This window comes from Mytilus californianus, unplaced genomic scaffold (assembly GCF_021869535.1).
Source record: "Mytilus californianus isolate M0D057914Y unplaced genomic scaffold, xbMytCali1.0.p SCAF_4, whole genome shotgun sequence".
NCBI lineage: Eukaryota > Metazoa > Mollusca > Bivalvia > Mytilida > Mytilidae > Mytilus > Mytilus californianus.
The window spans coordinates 91,515,263-91,535,418 of record NW_026262690.1 but is presented as its reverse complement, the minus strand read 5'-3'; the positions used below and the strand labels follow the sequence as shown (position 1 = coordinate 91,535,418).

At 31.3% G+C, this 20,156-nt stretch overlaps 1 protein-coding gene across 7 annotated transcripts in view; it reads right to left on the bottom strand.

The window, feature by feature from the left end:
* The window catches only part of LOC127738876 (sodium/calcium exchanger 3-like), a 46,720-nt gene extending 27,281 nt beyond the window's left edge, over window positions 1–19,439 (bottom strand). For 3 of the 7 annotated variants that reach the window (XM_052250342.1, XM_052250344.1, XM_052250346.1), the window contains exons 1-2: window positions 18,619–18,843; window positions 12,856–14,670 (exon numbers count right to left, since the gene is read on the bottom strand). In XM_052250342.1, the coding sequence (XP_052106302.1) occupies window positions 12,856–14,615 (1,760 nt within the window). In that variant the 5' untranslated portion in view covers window positions 14,616–14,670; window positions 18,619–18,843. Of the gene's footprint in view, window positions 1–12,855; window positions 14,671–18,618; window positions 18,845–19,080; window positions 19,229–19,318 lie in introns of those variants that run through there. The other 4 variants (XM_052250339.1, XM_052250343.1, XM_052250340.1 and 1 more) reach the window with 3 other exon arrangements.
* Between the last annotated feature and the right edge of the window lie 717 nt (window positions 19,440–20,156).

The following is a 20,156-nucleotide window of genomic DNA, read 5'->3' as shown; positions in this document are numbered from 1 at the left end:
GAGGGACGAAAGATACCAGAGGGACAGTCAATAGTGCTATACATTCTTGTTTCTTCCAAGAGAGGGACGAAAGATACCAGAGGGACAGTCAAACTCATAACCCAAAGTGCAGACTTGCAACCAGTTTCTTTTCTTATTCAGTTTCATTTTAGGAGTTCAAGTTCAACTCCCAAACTCCTTATTTCTAAAATTGCATGTTATTGTTAAATAAATGAACTATAGATCACACACTATTTAAAAATGCATGAGCTGGACTGGCCAACTGGACAATCCAATCTAATTCATTAATTCCATTAACACGATTTCATGGTATACTATCTATCTATGTATTGAGTGTATAAATCATAATGAGACACATGTATGCAGAATGGTAGATCCATTGAGAATGTATCTTTGCAATCATCAATAAATATTATGTAAAATTACATTAAGCCTGTGTAAACTTAAGTATTCCCCAGACATACCACTACTAGAAGAAGTTGGCTGCAATCCGATGATTCTTAAGACAACATTATATTCAATATCTACATAAATGAAAACTCATAAATTTATGTAGGCAGTTTATAATATATGACTATTTTTTCTACATTATGTTCAATCAAGCAGAAATCTTTTCAGTGTAAGATATTATAAGTAAAATCTAATAAGGTACAGCTAAAAAGCAAAGTTCCTTTCAAAGATACTTTTAAAAGTAGATTATATAGTGCGAAGAACAGATCTTCAATAATTTAAAGCTTTATTTACATAACATTTCTATACAAATTACAATGACTATTTTTAAACCGGACAAATGCTTGGAGCTACTGTTCAACATAATAGAAACTGACATTTTTGTTACAGTCTCTGGGTTATAATCGTACTTAGTTTGGAAATGTTTCCAAAAATACCCACTTGACTTCTAAAGCTATTTTGATTGAAAGTCGTTGATTGCAATATTCATTATTCATACAAATTGGGAATTTTTCAATAAAACAGATTGTTATTTTGCATGACTTGATTTAATCTCATCTATTTGTAGGTTTGTATGTATGAATAAACAACAACTACCTGTCCCCAGTAATTGAAATACATTGTACATGTAAAACAGGTATTAAAAAAAGGGGCAAGGGTTCTTTCATCAAAAAGGTAGTACATGTAGCCCTTATTTTTTTTTAATAAATAACAAAACTGTTTCAAATGTGACCGAAATTAGTTTTAAGCTTGTAAGGGAAATGGTGGATTATGAAAAAACAAACTCGAAGGCTGTTTGGTGGCATATACATGTAGCTGCTAACCTTCTAAGTCGTTTGTTTGGTCTCTGATGGAAAATTGTCTCTATGGCAATCATACCACATCTTCTTATTTCTATATTGTATAAATCATTGTGCAAATATATGCCTGAAAGTGTCGACAAATGACATATTGCAAATTATGATCACCAATTCCTTTGTAAATTTACCAAGTCAGAAAATGAGGACCATATGCTGAAGAAGATTACAAACTGCTTTAGATGTTCTATTCAGGAATGACAATGATGATGTTGCAGTGTTTGTTATTCTGCCAAATGCCATCACAATTCTTACATTTACACTAGATACCTCATTAAACAAATGCAACTACTGTTTCTGAATTTATCTGATCAAGACTAAGATTTACAAGAATAATAAAACACTTTGGTTCAGACAGTTACTATTTATAGACTTTCTTTTTAATTTATAGCACTTATTCTAGCTATCTGATCATTCTGAACTATGAGTATTTTTCCAGAATCTGAGAGAATGCAGACTGTATAATTTATGCAAATGTATTAATGAACAGACTATACAACATTAATAGGGAAAGTGAAGACAAAATTATCACCACTAAATCTGATCAAATCATTTACAGATTGCCAAGGAGTTCCAGTCCATGATTATGTACACATATGTGCCTGTCCCAGTTAGGAATGTCACTGTTACTTATCTTTTGTCCACAGAGAATTACATTTGTCATTGTTGAATTCATTCACAATTTGGGTTGGCTCTGAGCATTTTAGAGCTTGCCAATTATTGAAGGTTGAGTTTATTGTGACCTCTAGGTGTCTATTTTGGTTTACTTCGGTTATATTGCTGTCACCCTGGCCTCACTTTTTCCTAAACCATACAATGTGTTAAATTTGTTCATATTGAAGAAGTTTTATTTTTAATTAAAAGCTTTCATATAAAATATGAAATTCGTAAGACCAGTCTTCAGCTTCTTTTCTGGATTAGAAAGTTTGGTGTGTTTAATTGCAAGCTACCATATTTACGGTTGTACAGTGCCTAGAAAGTTTCTCGACTTTATATTATTATTAAATGATTTTTCAAGGCTGGAACTTATAAAAAGAATGAATAAAATGAATGAATATCAAGCATTCTGAGAGTATTGCATGGTAATACAGAGTCCCCTACCAGTTAAAAATTCATTGTACTGGAACAAAATGCTAACTTGATCAATAACTTGTCATGGTGTAAACTATATAACAAATATCAGGTCAATATCTTCAAGCATGATGAAAAAATGTGAGGAAAACTGTTTAATATTATAGTGAATTTTCTAAGTCCAAGGACAATAACTCTGCACGAAATCATCAGACCGGAACAAAATTCAAACTTGATCTGTAACTTGTCATGATAAAATTATATACCAATTATCAAATCAATATCTTCAAGCATGACGAAAAAATGTGAGGAAAACTGTTTAATATTATAGTGAATTTCCAAGGACCATAACTCTGCACAAAATCATCAGATCGGAACAAAATGCTACCTTGATCTGTTATTTGTCATGATAAAACTATACCAATTATGAAATCAATATCTTCAAGCATGAGGAAAAAAGTGACGAAAACTGATTATTTGAGTGAATTTTCTAAGTCCAATGACGATAACTCTGCCAAAATCATCAGACTGGAACAAAATTTGAACTTGATCTGTAACTTGTCATGATAAAACAATACACCAAATATCAAATCAATATCTTCAAGCAAGAAGAAAAAAAGTGTGGAAAATTGATTTGCTGGAATGACGGACAGACAGACAGACAGAGTGCAAACCTAAAGTCCTCTTCAACTTCGTGGGTAGGGGACTTAAAATGTTCCAAAAAGCATAGTAGTACTAGTAGATAAATGTAACTGGTCAAGTGCACCTTAAAGTCTTGAAGAAACAGATAAATACGAATTATTTTCACTGAAGACTTGAAATAAAAATGTTCCAAGAAAAAAGAAGTATGAATGGGACTTTTGAACTAGCCAAGTTCACCTTACAGACTTGAGGAAACACATTAATATGAATTTTGTTCACAAAAACTTGAATCAGTGTAGAAAAAAATTGGGATAAATAAAATATTTGAATAAAAGAGTATATATACTATGTACTTTAATATGATGAATGCATCATACTGACTTTAAAATCAGTCTGGAATCTTTTGTATAGATCTGTGAGAGACATAACACTAAATAATGATCCTCCTAAGAGGCATCTAACCAAAAAGAACTAATCAAATGTCTCCAGAGAATAGATTCAAATAATAGCTCAGTACCATGATAGAAACCTGGTACTAATTAATACAAGTCATTCCAATATGTATAAATATAGGTTGACTTCCATGTCTAATCATCCTAATTATCATCAATCATTACATCTTAACATCATATTCTCTCTCATGAAAAGATGCCAAAAACCATGAGAGCTATCCAATTTTGCATAATGTATTTGTTTTCCCAAGCATTGTAATAACACAGGACTTCTGCACTCCCAAATATCTTTCAATAACAATATTAATATTAATGGTGTAACACTAGATTGCCAAAAGAAGAGAATTAAGATTTTTCTCCTTGTAGTCCTTCTATCATGTCTAATGAAATCTAAGTTCAGGATTTTTTTCTGGCAGAACAAATAGTTATATAGTCTTTATACAAAGTGGTTACAATTCCTTTTTTTTTTTTTTAAATAACCAGCAAAATGTGTTCATGCTTGATAATAGAACCCTACAAGACCTCATAATGCCATGCACATGTCACATATAAAATAAACATTGCATATGGCAATTATACTCATTGAATATATGCAATTACTGTAGCTATAATTAACCATCTTTCAAAACAAGGTACCTGTACACTCAAAGTCATTACCTATAAGCTAAAGAATCCTGAAAATTGAGAAAGTTACTGGTCATCTTTGCCAGCAAAGGGTTAAGATCCTTAAGAGGAGAGGGCCAGATCATAAGCCTTGGCTAGCAAACATGTTGTGTAAAATACAGTGTATGGACCTGCATACCAATGTTAATTTGGACAATTTATATGAACTGTTGGGTTTTAAAAAAAATTCTTTTTCACAAGTTGGCCATTTTTTTTTAAAGAATGGCAATAAGGAGGCTCTGCCACTAAGACTGCTACTAGAATGTCAATTTTTTTAAATAATTTAAACAATAAATAAATACTTATCGACATCTCTAAACATCTCAACAATACTAAAATAAGATGTGTTGGGAATGAAACCAAAGAACGAGGATGTAAACAGCCTGTACAGCCTTCAGCAATGAACAAAATCCATACTGTATACTAAACTATATATATTTATGCTCAACACAATGATGGCAGACACCAACAAAGAACAACCACTGGACTACAGATTACTGACTTGGGGATAAGCACATAAAGAATGTTGTGGGGTGAAACATGTTTGTGAGCTCGCAACCCTCCCTTAACCTGGGATCTTCTAAGATTTATACAGTTTTTTTCTATGACGTCATATTTTAAGGGACCATGCTTAAGTGACCCTTAGTGGTGGAATGGTTAATAAAGATACTTGTATAAAACTAGATATTACTGGAATCAGAATTTTCTCTAGTTTATATTGAAATAATAATATACTGTACTTTTAATATAGTAAAAAAGTTCTATCCAGAGAAAATGGGGAAAAAGTTGCCTAATCTGAACATAAAAAACCTGAAATCAGGTCATGTGCATACCCATGTAAACATGATACAGGCACATTTCCCATAATCAAAACTGTATGAAATTCATAGGTTTTTACCTGGCCTTTAATAAAAATCTTGTTTCAGGGTACGGTTTCCTGCTTCGAAAAGAGCTACAGTGGCTGCAAATAAGTTTTCAATTTTCACTGCCAAAAAAACAGGATGTTTACAGTGTTGTCTCCCCTCAAAACATGAATATTTAATCTTATTTTTAAAATTATTTTAATCATTCAACCTGTTTAATTTGAAAGCTAATTAACTAATTTTTACAATCAAATACAAAAAACATGATACTTTTTCACCAATTATATGAATAAAAAGGGATTTCCCTCCATGGTTATTTTTAGTCAGGGAATAACCCCTAGTTTTTTATACGAAACTGTTTATAGCATCCTTAAGCAAAACTTTGTATGCGATATATAAAAAATGTTCTACTTTTCTGAATCTGTACATTATATCGATTAAAATGATGTCTTACTTTAAGGATTGCGACCATCGATAGTGAAACTACAGCTCATTTTTTATGTCGCATAGTATTGGCATATTGGCCAGTGGCAAATAGTTAAACTGGCATATTCCAAACATTTCCTGTATCACATTTTCATCAGTTATACAAAGAAAACAAATCATAAAATTGGGTTTCTATTGAATAAATAGAATAAAAACTATGAAATAAACATAAATAAAGTTACTTTAAACAGATTTTGTCCCTAGTATTATATGAACTAAGGTGTAGCTGAGTTGAGAAAAATATTGAAATAGTGTATTTCTTAGGAACGGCACTTGTAGCTATTTGACTATAAAAAGTACCAAATATATAATATAATGAATAAAAATGTATGTTACACTGATCAGTAGTAAAGGTCAAAGTAGAAAAAATCTACACTTTTCATGTGCAACTTTTGGTTCCAAATATATGAGAGAATGAATAAAATTATTATGACGTCTCAAAAAGATGAAAAAACTTCAAAATTTGCACACAGTCTGGTTTTCTTATATCTGGTTGCTATGTACAAATCTGTAATATTTGCATTAAATATACCAAACTGATGCTTTTAAATTAATGTATGCATGCCATATGATATTTTTCAGAATTGTTTTACTCCATTCAGTAACACATTTCTATGCTAAAACCTCACTATATTATATGTTTGACCCTTTAAGGGTGCAATCAACAGTTTTTTTCTATGACGTCATATTTTAAGGGACCATGCCTAAGTGACCCTTAGTGGTGGAATGGTTAATAAAGATACTTGTATAAAACTAGATATTACTGGAATCAGAATTTTCTCTAGTTTATATTGAAATAATAATATACTGTACTTTTAATATAGTAAAAAAGTTCTATCCAGAGAAAATGGGGAAAAAGTTGCCTAATCTGAACATAAAAAACCTGAAATCAGGTCATGTGCATACCCATGTAAACATGATACAGGCACATTTCCCATAATCAAAACTGTATGAAATTCATAGGTTTTTACCTGGCCTTTAATAAAAATCTTGTTTCAGGGTACGGTTTCCTGCTTCGAAAAGAGCTACAGTGGCTGCAAATAAGTTTTCAATTTTCACTGCCAAAAAAACAGGATGTTTACAGTGTTGTCTCCCCTCAAAACATGAATATTTAATCTTATTTTTAAAATTATTTTAATCATTCAACCTGTTTAATTTGAAAGCTAATTAACTAATTTTTACAATCAAATACAAAAAACATGATACTTTTTCACCAATTATATGAATAAAAAGGGATTTCCCTCCATGGTTATTTTTAGTCAGGGAATAACCCCTAGTTTTTTATACGAAACTGTTTATAGCATCCTAAGGAAAAACAATTTAAAATTTAGGAAAGAATTTGTGTTGTTGAGTTGCAAGTTAGAAGTAAAACATTCCTTTTCTTGAGTATTATTGGAAAGTCTTATTTTACAAAATGTAGATGACATATAAGGTATAATTGCCTATAACAGGTATTATAAACAGTATTTGAATTGAAATTTTACCTTCATTGTATCATAAATTTGACACCCATATTTATTTTTAATCTCTTATATATATATTCTAATTCAGTAGTAAATGGTGTCAAAGAATGTCCATGATATACAAAGAGTGATACGGTTTCACCCCCAAAAAGACAACTTACAGTCATATTATGTCCTTCAACAATGAATGACAAGTGCCCTGGATCCCAGTTCATCACATCAGGTCGAAACAAATAGAGACAAGCAAATATCTGATTACACAAATATGCATGCAATTTGAAAATATCAAAATACAAGTACCAGTACATGCATTCCATTTTCTTTATTTTGAATGTTGCAATTGAATCAATTTATTATTTGTCAAATTTCTCAACTGAAAACGAAAGGGATACTTTTGGTGCATACAACATACCCAAGACCTACAAGTCGTTGAAGATTGAAGAAAACACAACGTAACTATCCATCATCAACTTAGAATCAGTGTTTAACTTATTTTGACTTGTCTTCATCTTGATAGATACTAAATGTATCAATACTTTATATATATTTTTTTTGTCTTATATGGAATACAGACAAACAAACAGGATCATCGTCATATACATATATGGAGCTGTCAATTCATACAATTTCAAAAATGAAATATGACCACCATAATTCATTATTAAGTTAATAAGTGTGATATACATGGACATGAAGTAAAGCTCCATTTTACCTATTATCCACCCACAGACTGCCTAGTGATAATTAATTCAAGCAATACAAGAGATGCCACAATCAATCAAAATAACCCCAGATATAAAATCAATTCACCACACCCCTCCCTGCCAAGTCTTCCTGTATGTCACTAGAAGTAAACAAATATCAAACACTGGTAGCAATATTGTTTTCATTGATTAAACTTATAATGGAAAAGCTATTGATTGAAACTCTGGTTTCTGTCATTACATCTCATATAAATATCAATAACAAAAACTTCTGAGTGATCAAATAAAAAACTAAAGCTCTTAATCCAACATTAACACAAAAATCTTATATGATTGTTACAGAAAATGATTATTCAAAATGTGCATCCCATTAATAGATATAAATAAAAGGCTACCGAAAGGTATAATAAGTGTTTGGTGTTTTCCGATTGTCTAATGGATTTTATTTTTAATCCAATGTTCAAGTACAATGAAACAATCTATACTTGTATGTAAAAATAGAAATGCTCACAATAGGATGAGATTGAGAACCTCTGAAGCTTTAATTCAACTTAATCTCAGTGAGAACAAGAACGAAAGACAATATTTGTATAAAGATTAATTCGTTTATCAAATGGTGAACATAAGGGAAAGTGCAAATATTATTGTAAAACAGGCTCAACTTATTATTATAATCCTTATTTTCTTTGCAACTGGTGCTTTAAATTTAATCAGGAGCTATTCAAAAAAATATAATCTGTTTAAGTTGAAATTTTTAAGGTAAAACTGTCTGGTTAAGGTGACTTTACTTTCAATCTAACCAAGTTCTGTGAAATTCATTTTACAAGTTGAGAATATTGAAGTTTAATGTCCATAGAAACTAATTCCCTACAGAAACATCTCATCTGAGCTAGTTGGTTGCAGTTTTTTTCAAAGTTTATTTCCAATCCTTCTTATCTAAAAATAAAAGTGGAATAAATATGTTGAATTCAATTTGTGTGGCTTGCTTTTTTTCTCATTTTGTTTGAATAATATCAATGCAAATTCTCAAACTTAAAATTTACTGCAGAAGTAATTTTAGAAAGAGATTTAAACTAGAACCATGTATAATTGGTTTTCATTTTTCCAAAGTTCATGGTTTTAAATTATATCAGAGAAAAAGATATGAAAAAAATTCCACAGGTCTTGAAATCTGTCTGACCCATTGACATTTGTTTCATTCTGATTGAATGATTCAGTCAGGTTTTAGCAATATTTCTGACCAAATGTGTGACAAAAACTATCCAAAACTGCCAATAAGTTGAACAACTATATAATTAGTTGGGCCTCCTTGAACCAGCTATTCTTATAGGATTCTGACTGACAGCAAGCCTACACAGACTAACTGGGAATTTCAATATATCTGAAATTGCATATTTTTTTTTGTCCTTTCATACAAAATGAAGTAGATGTCTAATGAGCCTAGTATCATTGGCTACTACTAATTTTCTCACATCTCCATATGTAATCATGTAGTAATTTCATTTGTCCAGGAAGTCCTTACATTTTGCTGATGTAATGTGAAACAAACAGACTTATAGAAGGCACAGAATTACCAGCCAGCATTAGCATTATACAATGCAATAAGAATTGTATACGTGTACTTTAGCTTTTAAATGTGTTATTGAGAAGGCCAGTAAATAGGATAGTGGGAAGATACCTACAGAAAACGGAATCTGATCCTACAGTTGTATAAAATAAACGATTCTTGTAAGAGTTTATAAGCCTTTTAAGATATATCTAATGCGAAAAAGATTCGGAAACCCTACTGTCTACTCTTCAAACCTCAATTCGTGTAATGGATTTTTGTCATTTTGAAATCTCAATAGTGTAGTTAACAAACATTTTTTTGCCATCAATTTCATGTTGAATCATCAAAGAAAACCAAAAAAATCAAGTCTATTTTAGTTTTTTTTTTCAATCTGAATCAATGCCAGGACATTTTGCAAAAGTAAAATAAGAACTCTAAAATGCCAAATACATATTTCATATAATATTTTTGCAGCTTGTAAAATCATGACAATACAAAGTTGTAAAACTTAAGATTAAGAAACCATTAACAAGGGAGTCTCCCTTTAAAATTGAAAATCACAGAAAATATTTTTTGCTTCTTGTCTACTTATTGCATGAGTACCGGTGAATATTCATCATGTTATATAATTATCCCTTGTAGAGTATACCCACCAGCTCTGAATATCTTTCATTACAAAAATATGTTTACTTTGAAAAATTTTTGCCAATATTCCTGCAAGCTGCTGCAACAAAGTATTCTACTCAGAACAATATCCATCATTGGATTTTGCTATAATAACCTTAATAAAACATGACCTAACTACAAGGTTAAAAGCAAGAGAATGCCTTCCAGACCAGTCTGATGTGAACAAAAAGTCCAATTCCTCAGAACTCAAACAAACACAACACCATAGAAACTTATGAGTTATTGGATCAGTCAAATGTCATCTATAATTTCATACTGGATGTCTCCATCGTTTATCTTTTCTGTCCAAGTGGCCTTTGGGTCAACTGAAGGCTTTACATATAATATATAAATGATGTCCAGCATTTATTAAAAGGATAATGCCATATAATTATGAGATAGCTTTCATAGAATCAGTTTTGATATAAATGGTTTTAGGTGGGACGTCTAGTTTCGATAGATCACTGTTTTCTCTTCAATGATTGTTCATATTCTCTGCTCTCATAAGAGGGCTTTAATTGATCCTACAGAGACAATCGATACTTAACTCTAATAAAAGGTGTCAGGACTGATCAAAATATTTGGACAATTGCCATGCATGCTGAATGAATTTCAACAGTTCAATCAATTCCAGTTTACACATGTAATAACTTCATTTCAAATCAGCCAAACTGCAACAATTAATAAAAAATTCATGCAAAGCTGTGTGAAGACAGGTTTATAAATATTAAACACTTGCTACTTGTTAGGAGCAAATTGGTTGCAAAGGCAAAAATCAAAGTAAGAACTGAAGTCCATTAATAGAATTTTATAATTTGTGTATATTACAGCTTGACGTAAACGGACACTTTTTCCAGAAAAAAATCACTGCAAAAAAGCAACATGATCCAAAAAAAGCATCACACAGGCAATTACTAACAACCAGATGTAGTGTTATTTAAGTACTTCCAGATGAGAGAACAAATTCTATTCTGTATAAAGGCGGTGCAGTACTTGTGCTGTGTGCCAGGCATTAATGATTAAATTACAAGTAAGCTGTTTCAGTTCACTGTTATCGTGTGAAAGAGGCCAGCAAGGTTTTAATGCATTCTTCAAATGCATATATCAAAAGTCTACAGTGGCAACATTTATGGCAACTAACAAATGTAGGCAAATGCTTTTTGCATTGTACCTAATTTTTAACTTTTATACTAGATTGATCTTCCTCTCCTTTACAAGTGATAACTGGTGTGAGGTCTTGGTTACACATATTTTTTTATGGACTACTTTACACATTATTTTATGACCAATTTTCTGCAAGTCATTGGAACTGACACTTTGAATGCTTTGTCTTAAAACTGACATTGACCCTATCCCCTTTATGTCACAAAAGAAACAAGTTTATTTAAGGCAAAAAAAAAATATGTGTCTGTTTCCTGCCTCCAATCATTATAAAATAGGGTCATTCGGTCATGATTTCATTTTTTCATTTCATTTCATTTTTGCATATTAACAAAATCCAGAATAATTTCATGTTTTCTCAGAGTTTGATTCTGTTTAATTTTACACTTATCCATCTGGTAGTTTGCGCATGGGTGTAGATATGCTTATAATTTGCAATAGTTTGACACAACCTTGAGTTTAAAAGACCATCAATAAACTCTTTATCAATGTTTTCCTAGGCAACACCGATGACGTAGGCTTATGACTTCATAGATACATTCTCTTTCTCCTCGACTGAGTAAACCCAAGTCAATTGAGTAGCGTGATATGTTTTTTTTTAAAACCAAATTTAAGGAAATAGTGACAAATGTCAGATTTATCAGAGCTTCAACACTGATATGGTCATACATTTCAATATATTTTTTTTTTCTTCAAATATTGACACAATAATTACTAAACAATTATCAGACTTAATTTTGTCAATGAAATAAATAAGTTAAGTTCTTTGCACAAGTGTAGTGTTTAATTCTATAAAACTAAAAATTTGTACTTCATATAATATTGGTAGCTAGAATATCACCAATTATATATATTTACTCTATTCCTCTTATAATAAATGGAAAATCAATACTGTATACAAATGGATGAATTAAGGACAACTTTGACAGAAGTTGTTTACAATGTATATATACTCCTTGAAATCTTTATCAAGAATTGAAAGCTTCTTTGTGTAGTTTTATTTAGGTGTTATAAAAAAACGTGAACGAAACATTGTATGAAACTCGGAATTAATAAAAATGATTATGTGCGTGTTCAATGCTTTTACAACCCTACGTAATTAAACTGCAGAAAAGGAGCATAACATTTTACTGCTAAAACCAGGAGATTGCAAGTCAAATCAACCGTTTTGTGTTTTTGTTTTAAATTTTGTTGTAACCTTGTCAAGGAGGTCATATACAGTCATGGATGTAGCATTTTATTATAAAACACCATATGCATGTGATTGTTGTCAGCCAGTCAAAATAATGCAATTCCTAATTATTCAAACATGTATAATGTATATGATAGTACTAAGCCGTAATGTATCGTATTGCTTAGTCAAGTACATTTCTAGTATACTGTATAACACAGATGATTCCAGCATGCAGGTTAAATTCAGTGGTTTTCTCCTGTAACATTTCGTATGTATACATCAATGTACATTTCTTTATTCATTTCACCGACCACAAGATGAAAAATTGAGGAAATTTTTCACTTATTCTTTAAACTGTAAGCTTAGGTTTAAACAAAGTAATCTACAATATTTAGTTTAGAATTTGCTCTGTCATGTGATTGTTGCATGTCAAAATGATCTCTTAGTGCTGCATTTACATGAAGTAATTTTTCCCTTTTTTCTTTTGAAATTATTTTGGCAACATTCAATGATTTGTTGTCGAAACAATTAAGATGTATATTTGCTTCCAAAATGGAAAAATAAATTGAAAAATATCAATTCACACTTTACCCAGCCATCAGAACCGTGTTCAGAGCTAAACAAAAAAATTCAAAAATAAAAGTAAATACTCACTCAGTCTCGTCATTATCAAAAACTATCTCATGTTCAACCAACTCAAAATCTTTTCCACATTTGGCAGATGCATCTATTGTGTGGTATGGAATCTTCACCATGCCTCTAGCACCAGATGATCTTTTGACTTTAACTTCCACTTCTCCAATTGCTTCTGGGACAGACATTTCTTTTTCATCAAAATGGAAGATTCCTGGGTGATCATCGTCTAAAATCATCACTGTTGCAACATGTGGGGTCCCAAGCTTAGCCTCATTGGTATTCTGTCCACTTTCAAACATTCCTTGGGAATCCCCTAATCTAAGATTACTCAAACGAACATAGAAGTGTTCATCTTCTTCAAAAAGCTCATCATCTATTATAGTTACTTCACATTGTTTGTGAGTTTCAAGTGGATAAAACACAATCGTTCCTTCTGAATGTTCATAGTCCGAACCAGCATTGGCTGTTCCATCTTCAGTTTTGAAGTCTACATAGAGTGTTTTGTTAAGATCCCCTCCAGTTCTAGACACAGTTAGAGCAAAAGACCCTACATTTTCCATCACTGTATAATGTCCAGGATCGAAGAACACCCTCGTGATATTGTCTTCTGCAATTTCCACCTTAACATCTTCTACACTGGCTCTTCTTTCAATTTTTGCTTTTTTAATGACATTGCCTCCACCAGTAAGTTTTCGTGTGGCCTGAATTCTATAAAAAGCTCGACTTTTTGGACCTCTATTAATAGCCTCTAATTCTGCCATTTCTTCCAGTTGTTTCATATCTGCATTAGGATGCTTTTTGCGAAGTTCTCTGATTATGTCCATATAATCTTTTCTATGCTGTTCAAATTCTTTGATTTCTTTCATATCGGACTCACTACCGTCCAAACCTTTGAAAACGATCTCGTCAACATTATTCATCTTTCCACCTTGCATCTCATGGCCGTCACCTTCACTACTAATCATAACAGGTTTATGTTTACCTGACCTATACCTCTTTGTTAGAAATCGGTAAGGGTATAATTTTTTGTCTGCAATATAAGCGGTCAAAACTGTTATTGGAAAAAATGCAAGTGTTAAAGTAGCTTCCCATATTTGTATGACTCCAGGTGAAGTCACTGCAAGAATAAAATACAACCATAAATAAGCAAATATACTCCATGTTGCTGTCAGGAGAAACACTCGTAAATGTTTTATCGTGCGGGACTCTCCATTTGGAACACAATACACACATATTGCAATTATAACAAACAAATTAAAAGCAGCACTACCTACAATTGTACTTGGCCCTAACTCTCCTGCCATAAAATTGTTTTTCAAACAAATTTCAATAACAGATAAAAGAATTTCTGGAGCTGAAGACCCCAAAGCCATTAAGGTAAGATTTGAAACTGTTTCATTCCAGACACGTACATTAACCGTAGTTGAAGTTCCATCAATACGTTTAATAACAATTTCTTTTTCTTTTGAAGTTATCACCTCAATAGCAGCCATAAAGCGATCAGCTACAATCGACACACCAAGAAACAAATAAATCATAGAAACAAAGTACACAATAGCCCTTGCAACCTGATCCCCTGGGCTGAGATTATGAATTGGTGACCAAGCTTTGAATAAAGTCCCATCCTGGCAAGGTGTAGAATTTCTGGAACATTCTTCTGTTGCGGCAGTTGAATTGGTAGCTATAGTTACTGGAAGATGTTCTATAATGCAGAATACTCCTAAAAGTATTGATGCCATTTTAGCTTCTTTGGTCATTTTTAAGTGGAGCCTCTTCATTATGATATTTTTTCTGTTCTGTTCTTACAATCTGCAACAATCTGTCATGTAGCTCCTGTAATGAAGAATTCAATACATTGAAAACACCGACATTTGTTAAAAATTAAAGGCTTAAAACAAGAATACATCTATTAAACACCCTATTTATTGAAGAAACACTTCTCCCACGAATGTTTACTAGATTTTATGTCTTATGAAGAAGTCAATACAATAGTTGACTCTTACAATAACCTACATTTATTTCACTGTTTTATGTTGACCATTCAGCTATATAAATAATGGTGTACCTTTAAATGTGGTAAGCTGATCCTTATTTGGATCTTTGTATAAAATACTTATGTATTTAACCCAATATAAATACATCACAAATCTAATATCTATCTGATGGGTATAGCCTTTAATGATTTTTGTCTGCCTTCTATTTTTTTGTTATTGATTAGCTTTAGTGATAAGGCGAAGACCACCAACCAGCACCATTATGTTGTAGCACCCATGAACTATATCTTATCAAGATCAATTTAAATGGTTTACTATTTAAATGATCTTTATCATTGTGTTGATATATACATTGTATGACTTATATGCAGTTTATGACATCACAAAAAAGTATGACGTGATTCAGAAGATAAAGACATAGGTGCAATATTGTGTACTTTCATTGTATGACAAAAGAATAGAATTTACAAGGATGTGTTTTTCACAAGTCTGAAGTATTTATGTTTTCATATGCAAATTTAGCTGAGGAAATATTTCAATTTACCTCCTTTTAATTTTAACCCCTACAAGTCCTATCCTGAACAATTTACAGCAATTTTCAAAGAATCATTGTAAAAATGATGATCTCTTACAATTAAAATACACTTGGTAAAATGATTTGCAAAGAGATAATGTAATATGAAAATAAAAATGCATTGCCAATTCAAGGTAAGAGGAGAATTTGTGCAAATGCTTAAATTCTATATTTCAACATTAATTATTATCTCATACATTATTCAATCAAGCATTTAGAATTTTGTGTACATGAAACGCCCTAGTGTATTTTTTCTTTACACTGGTACATGTATGTTTTTCTGATGGAATTCTTGGACTTCCGAGTATTTCATCTGTAAGGAAAGAGAACATTGTCTGAAAAGATTCCTGGCTGCAGTATGGATGTATTTTTTCCAAATGCATTTGCAGTTATCGTCAAAAATTTAACACTGAATTAATTACTTTTCTTAATGTCAATTTAAAAATAAAATAATTGGTAAAATAACTGTAATGTGAAGCAGAATAAGAAATTATCAATCACATAGTACTTAGAAAAAGCTTATTTAGGTCAGAGCTACTTTAAAAAAATTTTAAATTAGTGCATGTAGTCCAAACCATTATATAAAATTCATGTAATTTTGTAAATTTTACCTTCAGGGTCTACAGTATTAACATATTTGTTAATCAATTACAACGTTTAGAGAGCAAAGCTACATACAAGCATAGACTTTTTACAAGTCCCATTCCTTATAAAAAAGAAGATATGGTATGATTGCCAATGAAACAACTCTCCACAAGGGACCAAATGACACAGAAATCAGCAACTATAGGTCACCGAACGGCCTTCAACAATGAGCAAAGCCCATACTGCACAGTCAGCTATAAAAGGACCCGAAATGTCAATGTAATTCAATTCAAATGAGAAAACTAACTGCCTAATTTATGTACAAAAAATGAACGAAAAACAAATATGTTACACATAAACAAACGACAACCACTGAATTACAGGCTTGTAACTTGGGACAGGCACATACATGTACATACAGAATGTTAGCGGGGTCCCAACCCTCCCCCTAACCTGGGACAGTGGTGTAACAGTACAACATAAGAACGAACTATAAAAATCAGTTGAAAGAGGCTTGTTAGGTTGTTTTGCCAGGGGACCAATTTTTTGAAAATTCTGTATCTGCATCTGGGAGGTCCCCAGACTATGCAGGCCTGGCTACACCATACATTTTCTTACAATGTAGGAACAGATTTTCCGTGATTTTACTATTTCTTGGCTCTTATGATACAATGAACAGCCTTCTTTCCAGAAAAAAATAACTACTTTTAAACAATGTTTTATAAATATGTCTACACACTTGCAGAAATACATGTATGCCAGACCAGTCCAACAATTATGCTATTGGGCAGAAAAATGTTGACCACTCACTGGTCCAAATGTCAGGTTAACTCTTAACAGAAGTGTTTGATATCATTTGATATATTTAAGAGCCAAAATGGAATCAAAACACGTCTAAATACCTTTTTGTCACCATTATTGTATCCAGTAACATTTTCAGTTAAAACTCACGGTTAATACTACATGTATCAAAAACACCAAAAATTCTTTGAAAACAGATTTTCCCACAAAATTTTCAGTCTGACTGAAATTTTGGTCAGCAACTATAAATCTTTGCAGTTTGTTTCACCAATCTGGCAATCCATTTAAAAATTTTGGAAAGTGATAAAGTCTGATACATTGATATTATATACATGTACATGATCATGTATATATAGCTGTAGATATCTTTGAGATCAAATTAACTTTTTTGATGGTAAATCAATATTGAAGAAATATACATGTATGTGTAGTGTAAGACTTTACTTAAAGTGGATAAATTTATCCAAAGTCTGCCCTTTTTTGTTCATGCATGCAAAATACATTTTTGAAAATGAGGTGTTTTTGTTTGTGAAAAGTTATTGGGTTTTTTAGTCACTTGATCAACAATTACACTAGTATATAACAATGGACTTTTGACCATTGTAATCATAAATTTCACAAATTAACATCCCAAAGTTTAATATTTGATTGGGAAAATCATTGAGAGCCAAGTAAGGTTGTTAACAAAAATTTGAAACTCTTTGAACCTAGTGAAGACAATTGTATTTTGTTGGTTATAATAGATCAGTTGATTGTATCGTACGACTATAAATTTTCTGTTTTTTTTATTGGCTAAAAGCATATGGAATCTTCTTTTGTAAAACATTATATTAACCGGGTAAAATCATGAGAGGTTAATATAACATTGGAAACAGCTAACATATACATAAATATAGTTATTACTAGACAATGTCAATGACATAGCTATAGGCTTTAGACGTCATGCAAATTTTCATTTCATTTTTCTTCTTTTTTTTTTAGTAAATATTCCTGATTTTTTCAACTTCTAAATTTAAAGCAGATGATATACATTGTACATGTACATTAGTAAAAAAAAAAAGCAGCAGTTAAATATCTTGAGCAAATGCTAGAAAATTGGAGAAGGATAAAAAAGTCATATACATGATATAATAAACAATTGTTGACTTTGACATCAATTGATATATAACCGACAAGAGATATGATATTCACACTCGGCTGTTGGCCTCGATGAATATGATATTTTTGGTTGAAAAATCATTGCATCAACCTCATCAAAAGTCAATAATTGTATGATACTGCATGGTCAATATACAATGATATAAGTTATAACACACTTAATGAATATGGGTTTTGAACAGAATTGAAAATGCAAATATTATAAGTATAAAAAAAACAAACTTTAATCAACCTAAATGCTAAATTATCGACAAATGTGAATACAAATTTTTGTATTTTCATAAAAAGTAGGTGTTTAACATAATGATATTAAAAGCTATCATTAGTAGTTCAAAGACAACACACAGACAATTCAATGAGTCTTTACACTTAGCACCCACCAGGCTTGTAAAATAACTATCTTGCATGTAAGAATTTCTGCTACAGAACAATATAATATTTACAAAAATTTTGAAAAAAAAAAATTTAAATGATTTTCAATGTTGGGCCTGTGACTGTGTAATCAATAGGAAAGAGCACCACAGCTGTAAAAGAAAAACGCTAAGACTGTCAGTTTTCAACTTCATGTATGTAGGCTAGCATACTAAAAAGAATGTTTTTGGCATTGCAGGAGTTAAAACATGCCCATCATTTAAGATCCTCACAACAGAAACATTTGATGTCACTTACCAAAATTAGTTATATTCCAAATGTAATTTCTCATTAGGTCCACCTCAGTGAAATTAAGCTCAAGTCAGCCATGGCATGAAAGTTTTTGTAAAAATAATTTACTTATAAAACTGCAGACATAACATGCTTTGTTTTCACATTGATATGATATTTAATCTTCCTGTTTCCGTTTCAGTTAAAACGATTGTTTTTTTTAACTGTTTACTTTCATTTTGTTAAACTGTTTAAAAGGAAAGATAATCCTCAACACATTTTTGAATGGCAATGTAATTTTATCCTCTTCAATTTATAAATTACTACAATTTTATTATTGGTCAATCATAAGCATGACTTTGAGTGGAATCATTCAATGCCAACAGCTTTTCATCAACATCTCATTTGATCAATCAATGATTGCACTGCTGGTGCCTGTAGGATTAGGATAAAAAAAAATACAATAAATAATAGTTATCACTTTCCTACCTTTAAAACAAAGTGTTGATGTAACATGCATTAAAATAAAATCCATAGAAACTATATATTACATATGATGAGCTACACAATGCTGAACGAATCGTGTTGTGAAAAATATGAAAATCGTTAGCAGACGAGAAAACCTGTAAATTTTATGAAATGCATAATCCGTGTTATTTCTAAATCGCCATAGTATTAATATTTTTTTAAGTTGAGACGGATTTGTATAATTTTACAAAGCATATACCCCGTTCTATCCACTGACCGGCTGCCATTCAGCATCATTACATATCGCTACAAGGGATCATTACTTCATGGTCGTCAGTTACGCTATATATGGCATTGTGGGTACGACAGTGCGAGTGCAGTGAACTAAGGGGAGATAATTCTATTGTTACGAGGGAACGTCTCAAAAGTATTTTATAATTTATTATACCGGTAATTATTTCGGTTCTCAATCTGCAATGCAGTTAAAATTACTGATGGTGTGGTATTTAATGGCTTTGGTGTGGGTGATTCGATCGAAAAATGACTTCTTATATCAATTTTAAATTCCTTGGAATGAATGAGATGCTAAATGAAATGTCCATATGTATTAATATTATTTTAAGTATATATCTAGAGTATATATCCAAATATATAAATATGTCTAGGAAAGCTGTAATCATGAAAAACTTAATAGAAAATATCAGAAAAACTGTATTTGATTTTTACTTGGAAAAATATATGATATCATTTACTAATCCCTGGTTAATTATAAGGACCGTGCTTTGTTTGCCATGCAGTGAAGTTTGGGATAACGTGAGATTGCAGCTAGGTAATACCAGAGACTATGGCTCTGTTAATATTAATAAGCGGGAGCAACTACAACTTCAAGCTGCTCGAATAGAAACGTGTTTTACCCTTTTTACAAGCTCAATGGTAATTTACAAGGACCTTGCGTTGGCCCGGAAACTTTGGCTAAAACTTTGAAAAGAGAGAAAGAGAAGGCATATTCAAATGTTTTATAATATTAAGCAAAATAATTTACTATAGAATATTTGTGTACTGAAATGTTATCAACATGAGAAGCAAAATAATTTACT